The following is a 24,450-nucleotide window of genomic DNA, read 5'->3' as shown; positions in this document are numbered from 1 at the left end:
CAATACAATACAATACAATTTATTTGTTGTCATTTGAACCTCATTAAGGTTCAAACAAAATTTGGTTTCTGCAGTCATACACACAAGAAAAAAGAACCAAGACACTACACAATTTACACAGACATCCATCACAGTGAATCTCCTCCTCACTGTGATGGAAGGCAAAGTCTTATTTCTCCCCTGCACTCCCCATTCTCCTCCCGATGTCAGAGTCAAAGCCCCCGGCGGGCGATGGTAAGTGTCCCGCGGCCATTTAAAACCGCGCCGGGTGATGCAAGGCCACGCTCCGGGTCTTGGTGTTGGTGCCCCCGGCGGGCACTAACAAGTCCCGCAGCCATTCAAAGCCGCGCCGGGCGATGATGTAAGGCCCCGCTCCAGTTACTCTTCAACCCCCGCAACTCGGGCAGGAGAAGTCGCCGTTGCGGAAGCCCCGAAAAGCGGTCTCCCAGCAGGGACCCGCGGGCTCCCGGTGTTACCCGATATTCCCGAACGTGTTGAGGAGGAGCTTCCTTTGTTACTCCCAATTAATTATGTACTATCTTTAACTTTCCCCCACCACAACCATGTTACCAATGTCATCTAATTGGCCTAACGTCTGACTGTCCATGGCCTCTACTACTGATTCATCCTGCCCACAACTCCCTATTTGTCATATCCCTCCCACAAACGCTGCAATGAGACCCCAATCTACATCCCACTCACCCCAACATCCATGGTGCCAATCTCCATCTAACCAGAAATGACCCCATACCCTCCACCCACCCCAACCCAGCCTCAAGGTCCCATTCCTCCCATTCCTCCAGTGGCTACTTTCATTGACCCTGACTGCCTGACCTGTTGAGCATTTTCAGCAATTTCTCATTTTATGTCTGATTTTCAGCATTTTTTTTATGTCTGAGCATGTTGTGCGTTGAATTTCTGGTAAATTTGCAGCCAGTAAACATGAAGAACCGTTCAATGTTGTACCAATGGCCTGATGGAAAGCAGTTGAGGAAACACACATCCATTGCAAAATAGGCTTTTGTGATGAGTAATATGTAGAATCGTGAGATGACCTTGAGGTTGTTGACCACAGCCTCTCATTCTCATCATGTCTCAGCCCCCTTTTTCCAATGCGTTTGCCCATGTTAAGGACATGACTGTTACCATGGCAACCTGGGCGTTATCTGGGCAAATGCCGACTGAACATTGGACCTCAGTTTTATGAATTCAAAGAACTTAATGTCTTGGAGGTTAAGTGAAAATTATTGATGGCATTCCCAAGGATCTAAGACTCATTGGAAAGTAATGACCTTTTCATAATGCCTGCTAATGAAAGTTTAATCGAGTCAACATTGACTCTGGCGTGGGAGCAAGGTCTGCCTGACCTTTTGGGGTGACTCAAGTCAGTCGGGGAATTGAGTAGAGAAAATAGACACAAAATGCTGGAGTAACTCAGCAGGACAGGCAGCATCTGTGGAGAGAAAGAATGCGTAATGTTTCGGATCGAGAACCTTCTTCAGAAACGTCTCCAGAGATGCTGCCTGGCCTGCTGAGTTGCTCCAGCATTTTGTGTCTACCTTCGGTTTTGACCAGCAGATGCAGTTCCTTGCTACACAACTGAGTATAGAAGTTAGGATGTTATGTTACGGTTGTACAAGATGTTGGCGAGCCCACTCTTGAAGCATTCCATTTCATTTTGGTCGTAAGAAAGATGCCATTAAACTTGAAAGAGTGCAGAGAAGATTTTAAAGAAGATTGCCAAGACACCTGGCATCCCTGCATCTAAGAAATTTGAGTTCAAGGTTGCAACACAGGAAAGAGATCCTCGTTCTTGCAAAATGAAAGCTAACAGAAACTTTCCGATTTATGAAAGGTCTAGGTAAGAGAGACACAGAGAGTGAATTTCCACATATGGAGAAGAACAAAACCAGGGGCCATCAGTAATAGTTGCCTATCAATCAGTCTGGCAGTAAATCTCCCTGGATGAAGAGAGAATGGAATTCATGAGCAAGTGGAATAGTTGAGACAAATTGTGGAGATGCATGCTGAGGAAGCTCGATTAGCACAAGAGATGGAAGCGGATAGAGGGCTAAGAGGAAGAATTAAAGAGGTTTAGTTTAGTTTAGAGATACAGCGCGGAAACAGGCCCTTCGGCCCACCGTGTCCGCACCGACCAGCGATCCCTGCACATTAACATTATCCTGCACACTTTAGGAACAATTTACACATACACCAAGCCAATTAACCTACAAACCTGTATGTCTTTGGAGTGTGGGAGGAAAACGAAGATCTCGGAGAAAACCCACCCGGTCATGGGGAGGACGTACAAACTCTGTACAGACAGCACCCGTAGTCAGGATCGAACCCGGGTTTCCGGCGTTGCAACCGCTGTAAGGTAGCAATTCTACCACTGTGCCACCATGCCACCTTATAAGGTTATAAGGGAAATATATTTTAGATCATTTGGGTTGAGTTTTCTGTTTTGGATACAAATCTCTTTAAAATACATGATTTTGAATCAATTTTCTCTGAAGGGCGAATCATGAGGATACATTGATCATTTCATTGAGAATTCAGGAACCCTCTTATCTTGCAATAAGTAGCAGAAGTTTGGATTTCCCTGCTCCAAGAAGCTGTGAATGTCCAGGAGGATTGGAGCTAGCAATGGGATTCTGTTGGATATGGGGAGATTGAATGGATTGCCGTGATCTAATTGAACAACAGATTGGACTTGACAAAATGAATGTCCTGCTGCAGTGTCCACATTAAATCTGAGATGGGCTGAAGACTTGCCTGATACAATATTTTTCACTTAGTGGGTATATGGAGGAGCTGCCAGAGGAGATAATGGAGGCAGGTATTAGAACAGCATTTAAAAGACACTTGGACAGGTACATGAGTAGGAAAGGTTTGGAGGGATATGGTCCAAATGCGGGAAAATGAGGCGAGCTTAGATGGAGCATCTGGGTCAGCATGGACCAGTTGGGCCATAGGGCCTGTTTCCATGCTGTATGCCTCTATGTATTCTCACTTGAAGGTTTGCATATCTGCTATTTAAATATGGGTTCCAGCTTTCTGGAATGCGCCGCTGTTAAACAAGATCACGCCAGCTTCATTAGCCCAGGTCTTGTATATTGATGAACTGACTGCAGCAGCCTGAATAGTCTTATTTTTTTGGAGTGCTATTAGATTTTAGCTATTATTGCGGTGGGCGGTTCGATGATAATGAATGATCCTAGGTCAGGTGCCAAATGCTGAATCAGCCAGGTTATTTATCTCCCTGAGCGTTATCAGACAATTCACTGAATGGATGTGAATCTTCACCTTGACCTCACGTGTAACCTGAAAGGAGAGAGCTGGCATGCTGCACTTAGTGTTTTTTTATTCATGAGCTTCTGACTAACACATTCAGCAGCCTTCATTCCCTGATGGATTTTATTCAAAGAGGTGTGCTCTGCATATGAGCTGGCTGCCTCTCACTGTGATGAAAAATCATTCGAAATTAAACCTCGCAATTAAATTGCAGGAAAGGATGTATAAAACTGAGTAATTTTAAAAACCATGCCCCTTCTCATTTTGGTGACAATCTTAGCCTGTGATTTCCATCGATCCTGACATCCAGCTTTTGCCCATTGGATATTAATAAGGCTGCTTTCAAAGGCAAGGGCATTGCAGTTTTGTTCATCCATCTCCTTCACACATTAAAATTTGCTGATTCACTGCATTATATGCTGAGATGGATACTTGGTCCATCGATGAGCTGAGCTAACCAGTGGAGGGGCATGTGGACATGCTGAAGTATTTTCCTTTGAAGGGAAGGGTGACCTTCCTCAGAAAGGGAATGGCTAACATGTACTTTGGTTTGACATGCACCGGGAGTCCTGCCCAGACTCCCAACCCTTGTCCTACATTCCAGACCCTGCTCAGACTTCAGACCCTTGTCCAGTCTCCAACCACGTTGCGCCCCCCCCCCCACCCAAGACTCCAAGCCCCATGTTGAAATTTGAAACACCTACCTAGGTTCCCAGTCCTTGCCCTGGACTCCAAGCCCCTGCCCAGGTTCCAAACACATCTACCGCCCACAATCAGTGATGATTTGTACCGTCCCCACAAAAAAAACAGTTCATTAACAATTTAATACAGACGTATGTAGAAGAGATACTAACATATATGGAAAAGCGCTGAAATCCCATTATCCAACATCAAGCAATAATTCAAATCCAGCCATGTAGCTCTCCCAGTTGACAAACATTTTAACTCCCCTTCACACTCCCATAGTCAGCTTCTTGATTAGCACTGGTATCAGAGGTTATGGGGAGAAGGTGGGAGAATGGGGTTAGGGGAGAGAGAGAGAGAGAGAGAGAGAGAGAGAGAGAGAGGTCAACGTTGATTGAATGGTGGGGTAGACTTGATGGGCCGAGTGGCCTAATTCTACTCCTATACCTTATGACCTTTCTGTCCTGGGCTTCCTTCACTATCAGGGTGAACAAATTGGAGGAACAGCACCTCATATTTTGCTTGGGCAGCTTTCCACCCAGCAGCATGATTTTTGATTTCTCTTAACTTCAAGTACTCCTTGCATTCCCTCTCTCTCTCTGTCCCTCCCCCACCCTTGTCCTCTTGCTAATTTCACCGTTTGTTTTCCTTCGTTATCACCTCATCGCCAGCGAACAATGGACCATTGTGGGCTCCACCTTTACTGAGCCATCGATGCGCACTCTGCTTTGTTCTGTACCTTCCCATACCTCTAGTTTCCCCCTCCCTGACTCTAAGTCTGATGAAGAGTCTTGACCCGAAACGTCACCAATTCCTTTTCTCCAGAGATGCTGCCTGATCCGTTGAGTTTCTCCTGCATTTTGTGTCTTATCAACCACGGAGCAACACAAATTCTAACAATTCAATAAATAATTTGTCTGAAAACGCTACCAAATATGAAACTGAAGGATTGCAATAAAATGATCATCCTTCAGTGAAGCAGATGTGTCAACCCTACCTACTCTGGGTGTACACGATGTCAGACCCACCTTATGTGGTTGAATCTCCACTTCTTTCTTAGTTCAAAAACAATTCATGGGTGGAGAATAAGTGTCAATTTTGCCAGTGATGACTTTCAATAATGAGAAAAATAAAAGTTTCAATTTATAGCTTAGAAAATGGAAAATGCTTTCTGGTGGGGCAGTTTTGTTTTATGCTTGGAACAGCAGGCCCAATTTGGTCGGTACAAAGGACAACGGCAATGTACTTCCAAGTTGTAAAATATCTTATTATTTTCTGGAGCACTGTTTAGTAATTGAATTTCCAGACTTGGATCTGTGCTTCACAAAGTGTTTATTTTCCTGGATTTCCCTGCATAGTTGACTGATGCAACGTGCACGGAATATAATGCATCAGTGATATAAGCAAAAATCGGCGTATGTACACCAAGTAATATAGTTCCGTGCTCAAATGGACAGTCATACTCAACACTAATCACAGAGATTGGTGTCCCTCGAGACCTTGCCCATTCAGAAATGGTGGACTCTGCCAGAATTCCTTTCACTTGCAACTTTTGCATTTAGGAGAATAAAAGCCATCATTAAGGCTGGATCGTGTTCCTGGTCTGAAGCCAACACCTGAGTGCTTGGGCTCTTCAATTCCACTCGTCATAAATTTGAAAGCAATATTCCACCGGGGCTTTCAAGGGGTACTTCTTTTTAAAAATGCTCAGAGTTTTAACCTTGTATATTTTGTCTTCTGTCTCCAGACTTGAATCCAATCTGAAGACGCATAGTTACTCTGGGACGGGCTTCGGCTTCCAGGCCAGTAATGTCATTGCCAAGGATGCTGTTACCTACTCACTTGATGATGCCAGCTTTAGTCTTCTTCATGGCTTTGCTGTCCTCGGCCGTGTCTGACACCATGATTGAAGGTAAGACTTCCCAACTTGACCAACCTTGTGATGACAGTGTGACAAATGTTAGACATACCCCTATTGGTGTTAATCGCCCAGTTGTCCACTGGTAGACCAATGACCCTGTTCTTCATTTATTCATTCCAATTCCAATTGAGAATCTGAATTCTCCTGCTATTAAAACCATAGAAACATACAAACATACCACACATCTATCTATGCTAATCCCATTAGGCCCACACCGCCCTATACCTAAGACACAAAAACTGGAGTAACTCAGTGGGACAGGCAGAAGGAATGGGTGACGATTTGGGTCGAGACCCTTCTTGCCCCTACACCTTCCCTATTCATGTCCCTATCCAAGCATCTTTAAGCATAATCATTGCATCTGCCTCCAACAACTACTCTGGCAGCTCATTCCTGTTAACCACCCTCTGTGTGAGAAATATAACCTTCAGAACTCCTTTAATTTAAGCACCTTAATCATGCCTTCTGCAGACTTTCTGCCAGGGATAAAAAACAACATTATCCTAACTGGCATGTGTTAATCATGTCCTGTTAACCCTTCTCCATAGAAACTAGAAAGTAGGTGCGAGAGAGAACCATAACCATCAGCCCGCACCGCCACTCATGGCTTTAACCCTCCCCTTTATACCGCTATCCCCCTCTCCACCTTAAGAACCCATCTCCTGGGGGAGGCAAAAAAACGGATAGTTCAATTCGGGAAACTCCTCTCCGACCCCAATCTTCGACACTTGTCCAGGAGATCACTCAGGATAAAAGATACCTGAATCCCTGCCCTCTCCCCGTATTATCCCCTTCCTAAAAAACCATCTATTTTAGTGAATTTAAAGTTTCTGCTTCCACTGCTCCCTGGGGCAGTGAATTCCATAAATTAACCACCCTCTGGGTGAAGAAGTTCTTCCTCATCTCAGTTTTAAAAGAGCCCCCCCTTATTCTGCAACTATGTCCCCTAGTTCTAGTTTCCCCGATCTTATTGTTTTCTCCATTCTTATTGTTTTATATTACTTGATACCATGGATGTTGATAACATTTGCCATTTGACTGGAGGGAATCCTAAGGATTACCAACAGCCCAGGATCCAAGAATCTTAGCTGCCTGCATACGTTTTAGGGCCTGTGTCAGAATTATCAGTCTGCATTCATGCTTCCGTGCATTATTGAACTACAACATGAGATTCCGCCTATATTTTAGAAAACATCCCCTTGAGCTTTGCCTGATTACTTTCGGGAGGTGGAGAGGCGTTTCCCGATATCCTTAAATGACCACAAATTCTACTTCTCTGTTTTATGGTTTTCCCAAGATAGTATGTGGTTAAGGGATTGGTTAAATGATGCCTGTTGCTATACTGGTGTCTAGCGATGGCAAGCTAGATATGGATAATTGCCTGTGCTTGTCATTATTGAGTCCGTGTGTAACTGATAGGTGGTCTCTATTCAGATTTGATGTACAGACTGAGAGGAACCGCAAACAATTTTTATACACTGGAGTATTGCAGCCTTCATTAGTCTGCTTTATTCCCATTTAGGATAGACACAAAATGCTGGAGTAACTCAGCGGGCAGTCAGTGGAAAGATAATACTTGATTACAATCAAGCTATTTAAGGTGTATAGATACATGATAAAGGAATAACGTTTTTACAGTCCAATTAACCTACAAACCCACTCATCCTTGGAATGTGGGAGGAAACCGAAGCACCCAGAGAAAACCCACGTGGTCACAGGGAGAACATGCAAACTCCACACAGACAGCACCCGAGGTCAGGATCAAACTTAGGTCTCTGGCACTGTGAAGCAGCAACTCTACCAGCTGCACTACTGTGCTGCCTGGTTGTTGCAGTAAATTTTGTAGATGGTGCACACACAACACAGTGATATCCCTTTTTCTGTGTTGCAGAGATACCTCCACAGAAAGTACTGATATCCCTTCAGGTTACAGGGGAGTTCCATTGTTAGGCTGTCCAGGTTTTTTTTCCCAATATATGTAGGGTAATATGAGTTAGGCACATGACACTTGCATCACAAGAAATACTCAGATGCCACTGGATCAAGGTGATAACTCCAACAGGTATAGAATAATAAAACCATCTTTTACACAATTGGGCGTTCTGAGGCACCACACTGAGCAAAGAGACAGTTTAAATAATTTGTAGAATTGTAAATTTGTAGAGGCAGTCTGTATAATTTGGAGAGATGCCAGAAGTATTGTAAGCAAGATGGGTTTTCAGGAATTTCTTAATGGCAGCACTGAAAGTAAATTTATTTTTGTGAAACTAAATCAGAGCGTCATACCAGGAAAAATGTGGAGTTTCATCATACTCGTGGATTGAGCATGTGGAGCAGAATTGCTAGTTCATCTTGTCTTCCCTAACCTACAGAGTGGCAGCCATATTTGTTGAGGTCACATGACTCTGCAAAGGCTCAGATATCAAACTGCACTCTTCCTGGTCGCCATTGGCAACTGAATGGCGACCATTCCTCTCAGCCTTTGCTGCTGCAGTTGGAGAACTTCAAACAGAAATGCTGGAAGTCAGCAAGCTGTGAAATATTTCACCTATTCACCTCTCATCAAAATCTTGCCTCTGACACAAAGATGAAAAAGGTGATGAAGCAAACGGGTGGTAAGAATATTAGTTCAGCCAGGAGCTGTTGGACAGTGAAGGAGATCATTTGACACATCATGCCTGATACAGTGAATGAATTATCCAATTTCCAGTCCTCTCTCCCCATATTGCTGCAATATCCTCCTTCCAACAAAGTAGTCAATCCTCTATTTGTGTGGATCCTGTTTTTCATCAGCTTTACAGGCAGCACACTCGGGCCATCATAATACAATTTCCACAGCAGCCTGTAATTCTTTCTCGGACTGCTTTAAATCACTGTCATCGGCTACCCACTGGATTGCCTTTGGAGCATCTTTATCAAATTCTAATACTTTTGATCACCTTCACTCAACCACACCTCCCCCCCCCCCCCCCCCCCTTTAAGGAAGCTGACCTTGCTCCTTTTGCTTTGTTTTGTTCTTTTCAAAATATTGTTTTCTTTATTTATTGAACTTTTTTTAATGTTCGTTTATTATATTACCTATTGAGTACTGCACTTACAAAGCTGTCGTGCTGCTGTAAGTAAGTAAAGATTTCATAGTTCCGTTTCCGTTACATATGACAATAAAAGACTCTTGACCCATGACTACATCTGAAGTTCTATTTGATAAATCTCTTCTCCATTCCAAAATGCCATTATCGTCATTAAACTGTGATGAGAAAAATGTTGCACTGCAGCTGATAAATACCGATTAATATGCGTGAAGGGGTTAGGAAAGAACCCCGTCTCCTTCCTCAATAACCTTCTCGATTTGTCACTTTCAGAGATAGGTATCCATAAACCTCTATGTTCCTGCCTCCTCTTTTAGTTTATATTGTCTCTCTTTAAAATGTATCAGTTCACGCACCTCGGCAATCAGTTCACGCACCTTGGCATTAAATATATCACCTGCCATCTGAGCCGTCTTCACCAGTCTGTGCCCTCTCTGCGTCTGTTGGTAGCCTGCCGAGTTGTTGCAGAACTCAGCTAGAAATTGTCAGAAAATGATTTGTCACACCGTGCAAATATAAGAATTAATCATGGCATTAGGAATGCAGTAAGGAATTAATTACTGTCATCCAGCAATTTTTAACACTTTAAAATACCCTACTGGAATTATCTGGGGATGTTCAATATAGTTGGTGCCAAGGATATGTCTATACACAGCAAGGCCCCACACACAGTGACGAGAGAAAATAATGAAAACAGCAAGTGCTGGGAAAACCCAGTAGGTCAAGCAGCATCCATGAAAAGAGATAAAAATCACCAGCTATTGTCTGAGACCTTTTGGACACTGAAGTATTGGTTTGTTTCTGTTCATGTGCTGCCTGGTTTGCTGAGTTTTTCTGCAAGGGATCTTTAGCACCGAAGTCCTGGATGTGTAGCGAGCCCTGGTAGAATCATCAGACGTTGCTGCTAGGGGGAGAGATCCAGTTTGTGTTACATCTTCCACCACCTAATTAATCGAGACCAATGTAAGATGATGCCAGTCATTCTGTAAGTTCCTCAAAGAGTATTTTCTTTTTGTGTTTCCATTGCATCAATGAATATACCCTAAAAAAATGGACAAGAGACAAATTTGGGATACATTGAGGTTGTGAAAGATATTGCTAATCTGTTCTTTCTTATTACCATCAAGTGTGAATGTAGTTTTTTTAATGTTGAGCAACAAGGCTTATCTTTGCTCTGTAAATTGGTCTGAACACAACCTTCTCAAGTCCCTTTTGCCAGCCAATTGGCCATGGAACCAATTAGTGAAGGTTTGTGGGTGTTTTTCCAGTGCAGTTCAGGTAATGATGAAGTAAGGGGGTGAGGGGAAGCTGGTGATGGAGGAACGCCAAAAGAGGAGATATACAGTAAGCACATGGTGATGTAGGCTTCTGGCAAAGACCTTTTTAACTGTTCTCTGGATGTGTGCATCACCAGCAACTCTGTCCATCCCTGGCAGGCTTTGGGATGGTGGTGAGGAGCCATTCTGAAGTACAACAGCCGCTGTGGTGATGGTGTTTCCATGCAGCCCTTGATTCAAGACCAAGTATTTATAGCTAATGGATCCATGAAGAGACAGTGATCCACTACCAAGCCAGGGGATTGTTTGATGTAGGGTAAAAACTTGCAAAACTGCATTGTTTCTGTGTATTAGTAGACCTCGCCTCAAGGTGGTGGAAGGCACAGCCCTGAAGGTACTGACGAAGGAAGCACTCTTGATGTGTTTGTGGCACTGTTTCTTATACACAACACAATGAAGGCCATGGTTTGCCAGTGAGGGCAAATATTAAACTGTGCGAACACCAGGCCAGCAAGCTCAGGAAGTCACTCTTCAAAGGAGATCATGGGGAAGCTGTTAGCACAGGGTGAGTTTTCGCTGGCATGTGTTTGAACCAGTTTCGACTGAATTAATTAGATGACAGAGAAACGTTAAACCAAAGTGTTCCAGTGTCCCAGGGAGCCGTACGTCTGCGGATAAATATACTAACTATAACTCAACTTCTTGAAACAACGTTTTTTGGCATGAGCTGTAGTGTAAGTCTCACCATCCATCTGCACAGCTGGTGTTGTGCTATAGATTGCCTCAGAATAGCAGTCAGTCTGTGTGGCGGATTTATGAGGGGATGTGACTTAGTTTGAGGTTGACGCGGTATCTATGAGTGTAAAACCTTGTGCAGATTAGTTACAAGTTGGAGACAAATCAACATGGAGCTTTGAAATAAAAAGCTATTGCCAATAGCCAGGAGCAGAGAAGGGGATAAACCACAGATGGTATTGCCAGCAGTTGTGACTGAAAACCCTGGTAAGAATGACTGGCTTTAGAAAGACTTTTAAAGGATGAGAGACAGATGGAAAGGGTTTCAGGGGGTCAATCTGGAGAACTGGGTCAGCTAGATGAATGTTGTACAGTACAGGAACAGGCTCTTCGGCCCACCAAGTCCAAACCGACCAGTGATCCCCACACATTAACACTATCCTACATATACTAGGGAGAAGTTTACATTTGCCTGTATGCCTTTGGAATGTGGGTGGAAACCGAAGATCTCGGAGAAAACCCTAGCAGAACACAGGCAGAACGTACAAACTCCGTACAGACAAGCACCCATTGTCAGGATCGAACCCGGGCTCTGGCGCTGTAAGGCAGTAGCTCTACCGCTACGCAACCATACCGTGGTGAGGTAAACTTGAGGTAGAGTATTCACATAACCCAGGTGAGATTATTAAAAGTATTCATGTTGCGAGGCACAGTAGCAAATTGGTGAGAACACAAGGCAGATGGAGTTATAATTCACCTTTAGTAAGTAGTAACCGAACAATACATAACACATGTGGATTACACTCTGCTTGTAACATCCTGTTTTAGTGACTTCAGCCCATGGATATTATCACACTACATGTTTAATAGTTACAACGGCAGATGAATTTCTTCTCCAATATGTTACAAATGACCCCTTACAGAAATCCAAATTTACACAAACTCCCATGTATTTTTAAAACCATGATTCAACATAGCAATAATAACAATAAACTGTTTTGTAATATTAATTAATGACTGGACACAGTATATATTCCATTAGTGTAATTGTGGGTATTGTTAGGGAGAATATTCGGTGAACTAAAAGAATTATAGCAAGTGTATGCAGAGTAATACGATATAGGTAGCTGTAGCTAATGGACGTTTCAGACTTAAGGAGAACTTGGTTTAGGGACAGTTCACAGTCAGGAGCAGAACTCTTTCATTATCCAGGGACTGCCTGTACTGGGAAGCTACACGTTTCAGTGGGTTACGGAGGGGTCAAGTCAGCCAGCACTACACTTTCGATTGCCCTCCCCCTCTGGAAAGTGGCAGTGTGTGGATATGGGGTGAAGACGGTGTGGGCCTGGGGTTAAATGGCTCGCTGGCATTCAATCCTTGAGATGTTCTTGTACCAGATGGCTGATATCCCAACCAGTCAGTGAGTCAGTGTCCAGGTAATGCAATGAAAGGGAAATAATTTCAAGTGAAATAAACATCAAGCCTTGTGATTTATGCTTGGTGCATTCCTGTGGATGTGTTGATGTTTTGTTGGCTGGTTAGGCAGAGGAGGAGTTAGGTTTTGAACACCGCTGGAAGATTTCAGGATCTCCAAAGATAAAATTGGTAACAGGAGCCGACCAGGAATAGGGTTCGTGGAAGTTCATCTCAAACATTGCCTGAAACTTGGGCCGTTGACATACCAGGCCACAGATGTTAGCTCAGCCAAACCCAACTGAGTCCGGCATTAATGGATGCCATCACCATAACAACCACATGGGAATCCCATTCTCAAGAAAACAGAGGGAGAAAATAAGCCAATCCCAGGGGTGGGTTGGCCCATCTGTGTTGTCTTAAGAGATGCCTGCTATTGCCAAATTGTTAATCCGGGCATTGTGAAAGGTCTTTGTTCAGACAGAGTGTTGTGGGTACTGAATGCTAGCAAGTTTGATGTAGGCCAGGTTTCTGGAGCTATCTATTTTAGTGCCTCACTGTGAACAGATTTTTATGAGAAAGGGCTTTGAGTATACAGTATGAGTAACCAGATGCTAGTTTATACCGAAGTGCTGGAGTAACTCAACGGGTTAGACAGCATCTCTATTGAAAAAGGATGGGTGACATTTCGGGTTGGAACCCATCAGAAGGGTTCCGACCCATCCTTTTCCTCCAGAGTAGCTGCCTGACCACTTAAATTACTCCAGCACTGTGTCTATCAAAGGTTCAACCAGTTATATTCTGATGATTGAGCTAATGCAGTCTGTGATAGACAAAGAGTGTGGAGGACTCAAGTCAGAGGGTATCTTCAGATGAGTATGTGGATAGTCCTACTCAAGGAGGGACCATACTGAGCCTTGTATTGGGAAACAAAGCTGACCAGATGACTGGTTTTAAGATAGTTATGAATAAGTTTATGTCTAGACCTTAGGGGAAAGTACTAAATTGGGACAAGGCACATAATAACATTATTAGTAAGGATTGAGGGAGAGTAAAATTGGCACTGGTAGAAGGACCTCCACAAACTGGGGACAAGGATGATGGCTTTAATTGCTTTTGATCTATTAAACCCAGTGTGATTGGCTTGTAATTCAGAATGAGAATAAACAAAAATATCCTTCAGAGGCTGCCTGAATAATGCCGATAGTTCTGGAAGTCTCTGCCATTGTGCAGATGGAGCTCTGAATGTCATTTCCACTTAACTCGGTACAACATTGTGAGCGAGGCATCAACTCAAAGCAAAGAACCGGTTTGCTACAACCTGGGGCCAACCATCTGTCCTGTTAACACTTTGGCGCCAGCAAAAGAAAGCTCGCCAGGTTCAACATCAATCTCCACTCACCCACAGCCTGCTCTTCATTACCCCCATGGCTCAAATTACTTGACCCATATGGCCTTCAAGAAATTGACACTGTGTCGGCCTGATTTTAATAGAGTCATGGAGGCATAGAGTCATACAGCTCAGAAACGGGCCCTTTGGCCCAACTCCTCCATGCTGACCACTGTGCCCCATCAAAGCTAGTCCCATTTGCCCATGTTTGACCCCTAATCCTTCTACACCTTTCTTATCCATGACCTTGTTCAAGTGTCTTTTAATTGCTGTTTTAGTAGCTACCTCGCTACCTCCTCGGGCAGCCAGTTCCATAAACCCACTGTCCTCTGAGTAAAAGTGTTGGCCCTCAGGTTTGTATTAAATCTTGTCTCACTCCCCTTAAACATGTGTCCTCTTGTTCTTGATCCCCCTGCCCTCTGTGCATTCTCCCTACCTGTTCCCCACATTACCTTATCCACCTCTACAAAATCATACCTCAGTCTCTTGCTCTCCAAGGAATAAAGTCATATATAACTCTTAATCTCAGATTCAGATTCAGATTCAGATTCAGATTCAATTTTAATTGTCATTGTCAGTGTACAGTACAGAGACAACGAAATGCATTTAGCATCTCCCTTGAAGAGCGACATAGCAAATGATTTGAATAAAAAATAAATAATAAGTGTCCGGGGGGGGGTGATTGGCAGTCACCGAGGTACGTTGTTTAGTAGAGTGACAGCCGCCTGAGATGAGAGAAGCTGTTCCTCGACCTGCTGGTTCGGCAACGGAGAGACCTGTAGCGCCTCCCGGATGGTAGGAGGGTAAACAGTCCATGGTTGGGGTGAGAGCAGTCCTTGGCGATGCTGAGCGCCCTCCGCAGACAGCGCTTGCTTTGGACAGACTCAATGGAGGGGAGCGTGGAACCGGTGATGCGTTGGGCAATTTTCACCACCCTCTGCAGTGCCTTCCGGTCAGAGACAGAGCAGTTGCCATACCATACTGTGATGCAGTTGGTAAGGATGCTCTCGATGGTGCAGCGGTAGAAGTTCACCAGGATCTGAGGAGGCAGATGGACCTTCTTCAGTCTCCTCAGGAAGAAGAGACGCTGATGAGCCTTCTTGATCAGAGTAGAGGTATTGTGGGTCCAAGAGAGGTCATCGGAGATGTTGACTCCCAGGAACCTGAAGCTAGAAACACGTTTCACCTCCGTCCCGTTAATGTGGATGGGGGTGTGCGTGCCACCTCTGGACTTCCTGAAGTCTACAATGAGCTCCTTGGTCTTCTTGGAGTTGAGGGCCAGGTTGTTGTCAGCGCACCATGCTGCTAAGTGCTGGACCTCCTCCCTGTAGGCCAGCTCATCGTTGTTGCTGATGTGGCCAATCACCGTTGTATCATCTGTATACTTGATGATGGTGTTAGTACCATGTACAGGTGTGCAGTCAAGGTGAAGAGGGAGTAGAGGTTCAGCACACAAATTGAAGAGGTGTGCTTGTCTAACCTCACAGACTGGGGTCTGTTGGTTAGAAAGTCCAGTATCCAGTTGCAGAGGGAGGGGTCGATGCCCAGGTTACCGAGTTTGGTGATCAGTTTTGATGGAATAATGGGTTGAATGCTGAGCTGTAATCGATGAACAGCATTCTTACATAAGTGTCTCTGTTGTCAAGGTGGGAGAGGGCGGAGTGAAGTGCCGTTGAGATGGCATCCTCCGTACTCCTGTTCTTGCGGTAGGCAAACTGATAGGGATCCAGTGTGGGGGGTAGGCAGCTTTTGAGGTGTGCCAGGACCAGCCTCTCGAAGCACTTGGTGATGATGGGGGTAAGTGCAACTGGGCGGAAGTCGTTGAGGCTTGCCGCAGTGGAGTGTTTTTGGCACTGGCAATCTCAGGATATTATCAAGGACTGATAAAGGTGAAAGTAGAAAAATCCATGGGGATCTTTTTTTACCTGTATGATTGAACCAATACAGCAAGTCCATTACCACACCATTGAAGTTGGGTTAAAGTTCTGTGACTGAAGCAATCTTCTCACAGCATTGACTCAAAGCTGCAGAATTTGATGGAGAGGGAAGTAAAAGAGGTGGAACAGTTGCAATACCAATCAGGGAGAAAGTCGCAGCAGCACTTGAGGGTTCATTCACTGAGGCAAAATGAGTCAAGTTCAAAAATGTGAAAGGTGCAATCAATCTAATAGGATTTACTATAGGCCTCTAAATGACCAGCTGGAGATGGAGGAACAGGGATGAAGATATGGTGCAAAATTTGTCAGATGTACTCAAGATGGTTTCTTGAAAGAGTATGTGGATAGTTCAACTCAAAGAGGGACCATACGTTTAAAAGTTCATAAGTGATTGGATCAGAATTAGGCCAATCGGCCCATCAAATCTACTACGCCATTCAATCATGGCTGATCCATCTCTCCCATGACCCCATTCTCCTGCCTTCTCCCCATAACCCCCTGACACCGTACTCATACTGGGCTGTCCATACTGGACTGTATTCACATGAGAAACAATTTAATATGAATCTGAGGGGTAGCTTTTCTACACAAAGGGTGGCGAGTGTATGGAACGAGCTGCCAGCGGAGGCAGTTGAGGCAGGGACTATCAGAAGGTTTACAAAATATTTAGACAGGTAGATGAATAGGACAGGTTTAGAGGGATGTAGGCCTGATGCAGGCAGGTAGGACAAGTGTAGGTGGGACATGATGGTAATGTGGGCAAGTTTCAGAGTTCCAGCATCTGCAGTTTTTATTTTCACACTGGTTGTGTAATTAGGCTTATTTATACCTTGCCGAATAGTTTAAGTATTAAGAAAACAGGTTTATCAATTGAATGATTTTTTGGAGTAAGGAAGGATATTGCGGCAGACATTATCCAGAACACTGGCTTGGTCGCAGTCACAGGTATACCTGCCCTTCACGTATTCCATATTAATGGCTCCATAAAACCATCATTAGTGGTGGGAATTACAAACCACTCACCTATCCAACTATGTTACAGGATGGACCAGTTTGTAATGAACAGGATCCGGTTCTTGTTCTCACTACCCCCAGGAACCAACTAAAGCAACTTCAACAAAAATGTATTGAAATTAATGTGTCTTTGGTGCAGAAGCTATCATTGAACCTGGGAACCTGTTGGTGTGCAACAATTCCCATCACAATAGGCCTTCATAGTGGCCATTGCAACTTTCAATCCCACTCTTGAGAAGTTTGCAATCCTTGTATTTGCAGTGTTTATGATGTCCTCGTGCTACCTAAAGCTTCATCCTTGACTTTGTTAACTACAGAAGTGAAAATTACTTCTTGGTTATTTGCCACAATATCTTTCAATCTTTCTTTGTCTGTTTGATGACTCTCTTAGATGAAGTTGATGTGTCAAAGGAACCACACAATAGCATGGTGTTGTTCTCAGCTCTGTCAGTAGAGGATATTTTCCATTCAGTTCCTTCCCTGTCACTTTCCCCGTCCCCCCACTCCCCCATGATGTTCCATAGGAGCAACAAAGAACTGACAGTGACTTTCATATTATTTTTGTTTATTTTTACTCCCTGGAATATTTTTTGATTAATCGTCAGTGGCAATGACCTCATCAGGGTAACCGCCAGTCTCAGAGGGGCGGTCGATGCACGGGAGCTGAATTAACATCTGATGAGGTCCTCATTAACCCAGGGTTGTGTTATCTGAGCTGTGCAAGTTAATTAAGCTCCTTCGAGCCTGCTGAACGCTGATGTCATCATCAAAAAATATATTGCTGAAAGTAAATCAACAGAAACGAGTAATTGGCACTGCTTTCCTATTAATGAGGAGGAGAGAGGATAAGATGGGAGATAAGATGTTTCTTGCATTTCTCCTCTTTCAGGTGCACACAAAATGCAATATTTAAATTGCAGGATTCAACAGAGCTGCATAGGATGATGTCATTGCTCATGCCTTGTTGGGTTGACTCTTGTCCCTGTATAACTGCACCACGTTCAGTGTGTTCCACCCACAGGAAACTGAGGCTGAGAAGTGATACGATCACTTCACCCAGAGATCACCATCCACCGTACGTACAGCTGTGTAGGAAGGAACTGCAAATGCTGGTTTAAACCAAAGACGGATACAAAATGCTGGAATAACTCAGCAGGACAGGCAGCATCTCTGGACAGAAGGAATGCGTGACGTTTCGGGTCGACACCCTTCTTCAGACCCAAATTGACCCGAAATGTCACCAATTTCTTCTATCCATAGAGATGCTGCCTGTCCTGCTGAATAACTCTAGCATTTTGTGTCTATCCACTTACACCTTTTGTATGACTGGTGCTGAAGATGTAATTTCTCTGAGGTTGGCAGAGTGGCACAGCTGGTGGAGCTGATGCCTCAAGGATTCAGAGATCCGGTTTCAATCCTGATCCAGAGTACTGTTTGTATGGAGTTTACACATTCTCCCCGTGACCGTGTGGGCTTCCTCTTGGTGCTCCCGTTTCCTCCCTCATCCAAAAGACATACAAGTTCTTAGGTTAATTGTCCTCTAAAAAAAAAATTGTCCATAATGAATGAAAAAGTGGTTTAACATAGAACTAGTTTGAAATGGTTGATTGATGGACTGAAGGGCCTATTTCTATGCTGTATCTCTAAATTAAACTAAACAAAGCTGCCTGACCCGCTTAGTTGTTCCAGCCATTGGCATCTTTTTTTTTGGTAAACCACTATCTGCAGTTCCATGTTTTTAAACAAAGCCTTCTACTTGATCACCACCCCCATCTACCACACTCAACACTCACAGCTGTCCACCAGTGATGCACAGAAACTGCAGGGAGCACCATCTGCACAGCTTCTGACTGTGCCAGCAATGTGGATGGAGCAGGAGGGAGCCTTCTTCAGCAGCCCTTATCTAGGTCCTGGAATTGATAGAAGTTTTGCAAAGCCACATCATGAGTTCCTCACTGCAGAACAGTGAAGATGCAGCCAAATATTTTAACACCCAGTTAAAAACCAGCAGTATTATCACTGGCTCACGTGACTGCCTTCCCATCCCTTTCCCTGTGTTACTGCTTTGCATTCCTGGGTCAGCTGTAGCCAGGCTGGTGGAGACAGTGGGGACTGTTGATGGCCAGAGGGAACACATGGTCTCGCCAGGAGTTGGAGCAGTCGGGACTAACAGGTTAGCAGGGGAGAGCAGTGGTGCTGTCAGAGTAACAGTGAGGGGAGCACAGATGTTGTCTCAGGGAGAGAAGTCAACAGAATTGCACGGCTTGGAGCACAGCCATCTCCCCAGGATTGTAACACAGCGGTTCCAGTAATCAGTTGGGTTGCTGTAACATCCTTAGATGTTTAGATCCGGAGTCATCTTGGCCACAGTTGGAGCTTCAACGGAAATAGTATGAGGGTGCTTTAATTAGGTATAGTTGTAGAGTCATACAGCGTTGAAACAAGCCCTTCGGCCCAACTTGCCCACACCCACCAACATCTCCCATCTACACTAGTCCCACCTTCCTGCTGGATAAAGCTATTCTATCCATGTACCTGTCTAAATGTTTCTTAAATTTGCTGAATTTGCAGTGCAAAGGCCTCAAAGGCCTCAAATTCCAGCTAAACAAATATATTTGAAAGAAGCTTTCAGGAGTAATGGAGAACAGGAGAGCACTGGCACTGCAAAAGCATAGAGGTCTATGGACCCGATGTGAGTAGATTAGGTTAGATAGGTACAAGAGGAGTAACATGGGCACATAGAGTATTACAGGGACACAGATCGTTGAGCTGTTCCTCACCATGCCAGAGATCTGGGTTAAATCCTCACCTGTGGAGTTTGCATGTTCTTCCAGGGACCACATGGGTTTCCTCAAGGTGCTCTGGTTTTCTCCCACATCCGAAATATTTGCAGGGTAGTAGGTTAATTGGCTGTTGTAAAGTGCTCCAAGTATTTATGTGAGTGATTGAAGCTGTGTGATCGAGGTTGATAGAAGTTGATGAATTGTTGGAAGATTTTCTTTTAAATGGATTAATGTAAGATTAGTATCTGGGCGGGTGATAATAGTAAGATTAAACGAGAACTTACCAGTTTGAAGTTTGATCTGTATTTTATGAGGAGTTACGATGAGGGATTACGTGAAGAACCCGTTCAGCACGCATGCGTGGCATACTTGCGGTGTGGAAATCACAGATAGCAGTAAACTTCAAAGACAGCGGTGAATGGACCCAATCACAGATAGACGTAACAGTAACTATTAAAATACAGTCAAACATAGTTCTCGTAAAGATTTTAAGGAGAAGATTTCAAACATCAGTTTATGAATTTGACCCCGTTGAGAATCTGTCCCAGCCCGTTATTTTGGCGCTGTTTAGAGGGGGGCGTGTTTAAAACGCGATTTTTACTAGGCTGTTCCAATCAAAGATGTTCAGCCTAGTAAATCATTAATGAAAAATCGCTGAAAGACCCCGTCGCAAAAGGTAGTTTTATAGGCCTCGAATAATAGTTATAATAGTTTTAAAATCACTCTCTCACTCCGCAACCTCTCGCAGCCCCAGGGTTTTATAAAGCAAACAATTAATAAAATACATTAAAAGGGGCTTCTTAAACCCCTTTCAAAACTATAGGAGTGTTCATTTTGGGCTCTTTTATCCCGCAGTATCTTGAGGGCACAAATATTTTGAACGTTTCGCGAGTTCACGTAGAAAGCTGATTTAAAATGGACTTTAATTTACAGCAATTGAACACTAAATTCCTTCAATTTGGTCTATAAATTGATGTAAATGAGAATTAAAAATCATGTTTTATTGTGAATTATTTGTGAATATTATTTGGACACTTAGGCTATTTAAAAATGTTAATCATTTATTAAGAAATGGATAGATGTTTAGATCTAGTGATTGAAGTTTGAAATTAGCTACAATTGGGTAACTAACTAATTATATGCTTTAATTTCAGGTCATCCAAGTAAGATGATTGTATATTTGTTTCAGAATGGTTCAATCTATGATAACTGAAAATTTCATTCAGTTCTCTTAATTTTTAAGAAGGTTATGGGCTTTTGACTGTCCATGATCACAGCTTTTTTGTTATGTCCATAGAAAATCAATAGGGAACAAGATGCTTATTTCCGAGTATGAAAATGGCCATAACTTTTTTATTACTTGAGATATGAAAGTGAATTAGGTGTCAAATTAAACTTCTTTTTATGCTTTATCTGATGGGATAAACTGCAGACTTGATTTTTTAAATCTCAAAATTTTGTTGCTATGTAACAGTTTACTATCACTGCCGACGTCTGTGAGCACACTGCTGAACGGGTCTGACTTACAGACAGGGGCCTGTTTCAGAGCTTCTTCAGAGCTTCTTGATGTGGTATGGAAAGAGTTGAGGGATTGTATGATCATGGTGAATATGGATCAGTTATAGAGTCATGCAGCATGGAAACCCGGTTCAACTTGTCCATATCAATCAAGATGCCCCATCTAAGCGCGCCCCATTTATTTACATTTGGCCCATATCCCCCAAAACCTGTCCTAACCACGTGCCTGTACAACTGTCTTTTAAATGTTGCTATAGTACCTGCCTCCTATGGCATCTTATTCCATATCACCATCCGAGTGAAAACATTGCCTGTCAGGTTTGTTTTAAATCTTACCTCCCTCACTTCAAACCTATTCCTCGAGTTTTTGATTTCCCTACCCTATGTAATAGTCTGCGTTCATCCACCCTATCTATTCTCCTCATGATATTATACACCTCTATCTGATCACCCCTCAGCCTCCTGCTCTCCATGGAAAAGGTGAACCAGGAAATTGGAAACAATCAAAATGGCAGAGGGCACACAAAATGAAAGATACAATTAGGAAGAGACAGGACCTGAAGGTTGGATTCAAGATCCACGGAGAGATATGTTGCGGGAAGCATATTGTGGCTCGAGAAGAATTAAATAACTGTATAGTGGGAGATGCAAAAGTATTTTCATGAACAGGGAAAATAATATTGTAGAGAGTTTCTGAGTTTGACCTTACTCGCTTAGATTGCAAGCAACCTGTGGTTGTCCTCCAGAATTAGAAAATAAGCTGCCTTCCCCCAACACCATGGACCGCTGTCAGAGAATCAGAGAAAGACCAAGAGTTGAGGGGATAAGTGGGAAATTCAGGCAGAAGAACTGGAAGCAGAGTTGATGCTCCAGGTAAAATAAATCTGAGAGTGATGCGATGCACATTAGTCTGACTCCCGTTCCTGCAGAAGATAAAGATGAATTGGAGATAGAGGTACGGACAGTTGCGCACCAAGAAATTGGTTCATAGGGAGACTAAGTGAGAAGGCTGCACACACTGTCGGTGGTGAGGCAAAGATGCAGGAATGCACCATGTTATTGGAGTGTATCAGAGCCAGTTTGTTCAGGGGTGGTTGATAGAGATTGATGGGGCGTGAGGCAGAAAATTAACAAGTCTGACGTTAAAGTGGAATTATTTTTTCCCTCAGACCTTGTTGCCTGGAGATTATAACTTGGTTTGTTTTTGCTGAAATTACCATGACCACTGAACTATAACAGAGTTTTCCAAGAAGATGCTTTGGGTGATTTCACGATCTAGTGCCTCGAAACATTTTATTTCTTCGCTCGTTGATTAAATAGGAAAACAAATTTTAGTCTCTGTTACATTTAGCAGGGTGACACGCTTGGCGATGTATCAGTGTGTACATTTCTGCAGGTTTACAGGTTCATTTTCAGCAGCGGAGAACGATTTTTCAAGAGAAGGGATTAGGCATTTGGCCCATGGCTGCCACAGTGCCAGAGATATTGCAGTGTATCTGTGTGCAAGAGCCTTCTCTCTACTGACAGCAGCCTCTCACCAAATCTGTCAGCTCCAGCTCGGCTGGCAAGTCTCTCCTGAGACTGTTGGTGGAGCCCACACCCAGGGAGGTAGTCACACTGTTGAAGGTACAACAAGTTTAAACAGAGGTTCGGGGAGTCCTATAATCCATCTTCTGTATGGTCATTCATTCTGCCCACCACAGTAATGTGGCTCAACCAACACCGGGTACCTTACTCAGATGTATAGGAAGGAACTGCAGATGTTGGTTTGCACCGAAAGTAGACACAAAATGCTGGAGTGACTCAGCGGGACCAGCCGCATCTTTGGATGGAAGGAATGGGTGACGTCACCCTTTCTTTCTATCCAGAGATGCTGCTCATATTGTGTAGGTGGATGGTAGAATCTACCAGGTGGGCGGCACGATGGCGCAGCGGGAGAGTTGCTGTCTTACAATGCTTGCAGCGCCGGAGTCCCGAGATCGATCCCGACTACGGGTGCTGCCTGAACGGAGTTTGTGCGTTCTTCCCGTGACCGTGTGGGTTTTCTCCGAGATCTTTGGTTTCCTCCCACACTCCGATGATGTACGGGTTTGTAGGTTAATTGGCTTGATATAAATGTAAATTGTCCCTAGTGTGTATAGGGTAGTGTTAATGTGTGGGGATCGTTGGTCGGTGTGGACTCAGTGGGCCAAAGAGCCCTAAAACTACATCTTTATCTCTAAAATCAAAAAACTAAGCCTAAAATCTGGAGGGAGATTGATGGTGGTGTGTGGACAATAAAATAAGATTAGTGTAGATGGTGCTTTAAGGTCAGCATGGACTCAAATGGCCAAAGGGCCTGTTTCTCTACTGCATGAATCGACATCTACAGCAGTGTAAGGGTGTGGTTACTACACTTTACAGTGAACTGGTGCTTTCAAAGGAAGCATTGTATGGTGCTTCACCTTGCTGTTATGGTGAATGTCTGATGATAGTTACCTCAGCGCTCACCTCCATCCAGCAAGATTCAGGAAGCATTCATTACTTATATACCTTTGGAAACAAGGCAAATTTCCGCACTCCCTATTGCAGAGTTTTATCCACATATCAAATCCCCTACAAACTATTGTGTTTCGGTGATCCTCACGAGGGTATTATTCACCTCCTCACCGTCAAACTCCGGCTTGTACTCATTTGAAAAGGTTGCACAGGTGATGGAAGGGTCTCCGAGGGATGAACCTCACTGTCCACATTCCAGATATATGGAAAAAGATTTGACTTGCAAGCATTGACTTCCAGGAGATGAAACCAGATCTGGGAAGAACTCGGGGAAGGTAAGCTTCCAATTAAAACAGCAATAAGGTGCCCTGCAGCGAAGATTTGGAGTCAGTCTAATTGCGATACCCATGCCGAGCAGTCTTAAGCTGTCGCCATAGCAACAGTAGCAGCTTGGGACAGGCCAAGCCACGGATGAAAATGTGTATGTCAGAAATGGCCATTTAAATTTTCTACAGACAATCCGAGGTCAAAACCACATACGGCAGTTTCCACTTTCCTTTTGGTGATAAGAGAGAGGGGGGGAAAAATCAAATAAAAACTGAAAATGCAGGAATCTGAAAGCGTCTCTAGAATGTGAAACTTGTCGGGCTTCAATGAGTCTTCCTCAGAAGTAGGGGAAGAGTGGAGAGATGACAGTTTTGAATGCAGAGCTGGAGAGAGGAGCGAGGTGTGAGACAAAATACTGTATGGAGTTACAGGAAACTGCAGATTCTGGAATCTTGAGCAAAACACATAGTGCTGGAGTAACTCAGTGGGTTAGGCAGCATCTCTGGAGGGAATGGATTATACTGAGATTGGTTAAGACTGATCATCTGGTAAGCAGCATGAGTCCGGATAGTTAGTGCGGCATTTTATAA

The 24,450-nt window shown here is 43.8% G+C and overlaps 1 protein-coding gene across 18 annotated transcripts in view; it reads left to right on the top strand.

The window, feature by feature from the left end:
- Nucleotides 1-24,450, top strand: part of LOC129711276 (receptor-type tyrosine-protein phosphatase S-like) — a 382,253-nt gene that overhangs the window by 109,786 nt on the left and 248,017 nt on the right. For all 18 annotated transcript variants that reach the window (XM_055658803.1, XM_055658805.1, XM_055658814.1 and 15 more), the window contains one exon: nt 5,726-5,890. In XM_055658803.1, the coding sequence (XP_055514778.1) occupies nt 5,788-5,890 (103 nt within the window). In that variant the 5' untranslated portion in view covers nt 5,726-5,787. The remainder of the gene's footprint in view (nt 1-5,725; nt 5,891-24,450) is intronic.

The sequence above is a fragment of the Leucoraja erinacea genome, chromosome 29 (genome assembly GCF_028641065.1).
Source record: "Leucoraja erinacea ecotype New England chromosome 29, Leri_hhj_1, whole genome shotgun sequence".
Taxonomy (NCBI): domain Eukaryota; kingdom Metazoa; phylum Chordata; class Chondrichthyes; order Rajiformes; family Rajidae; genus Leucoraja; species Leucoraja erinaceus.
Note: the sequence above shows the minus strand (reverse complement) of the source record. Positions and strands in the feature narration are given on the sequence as shown.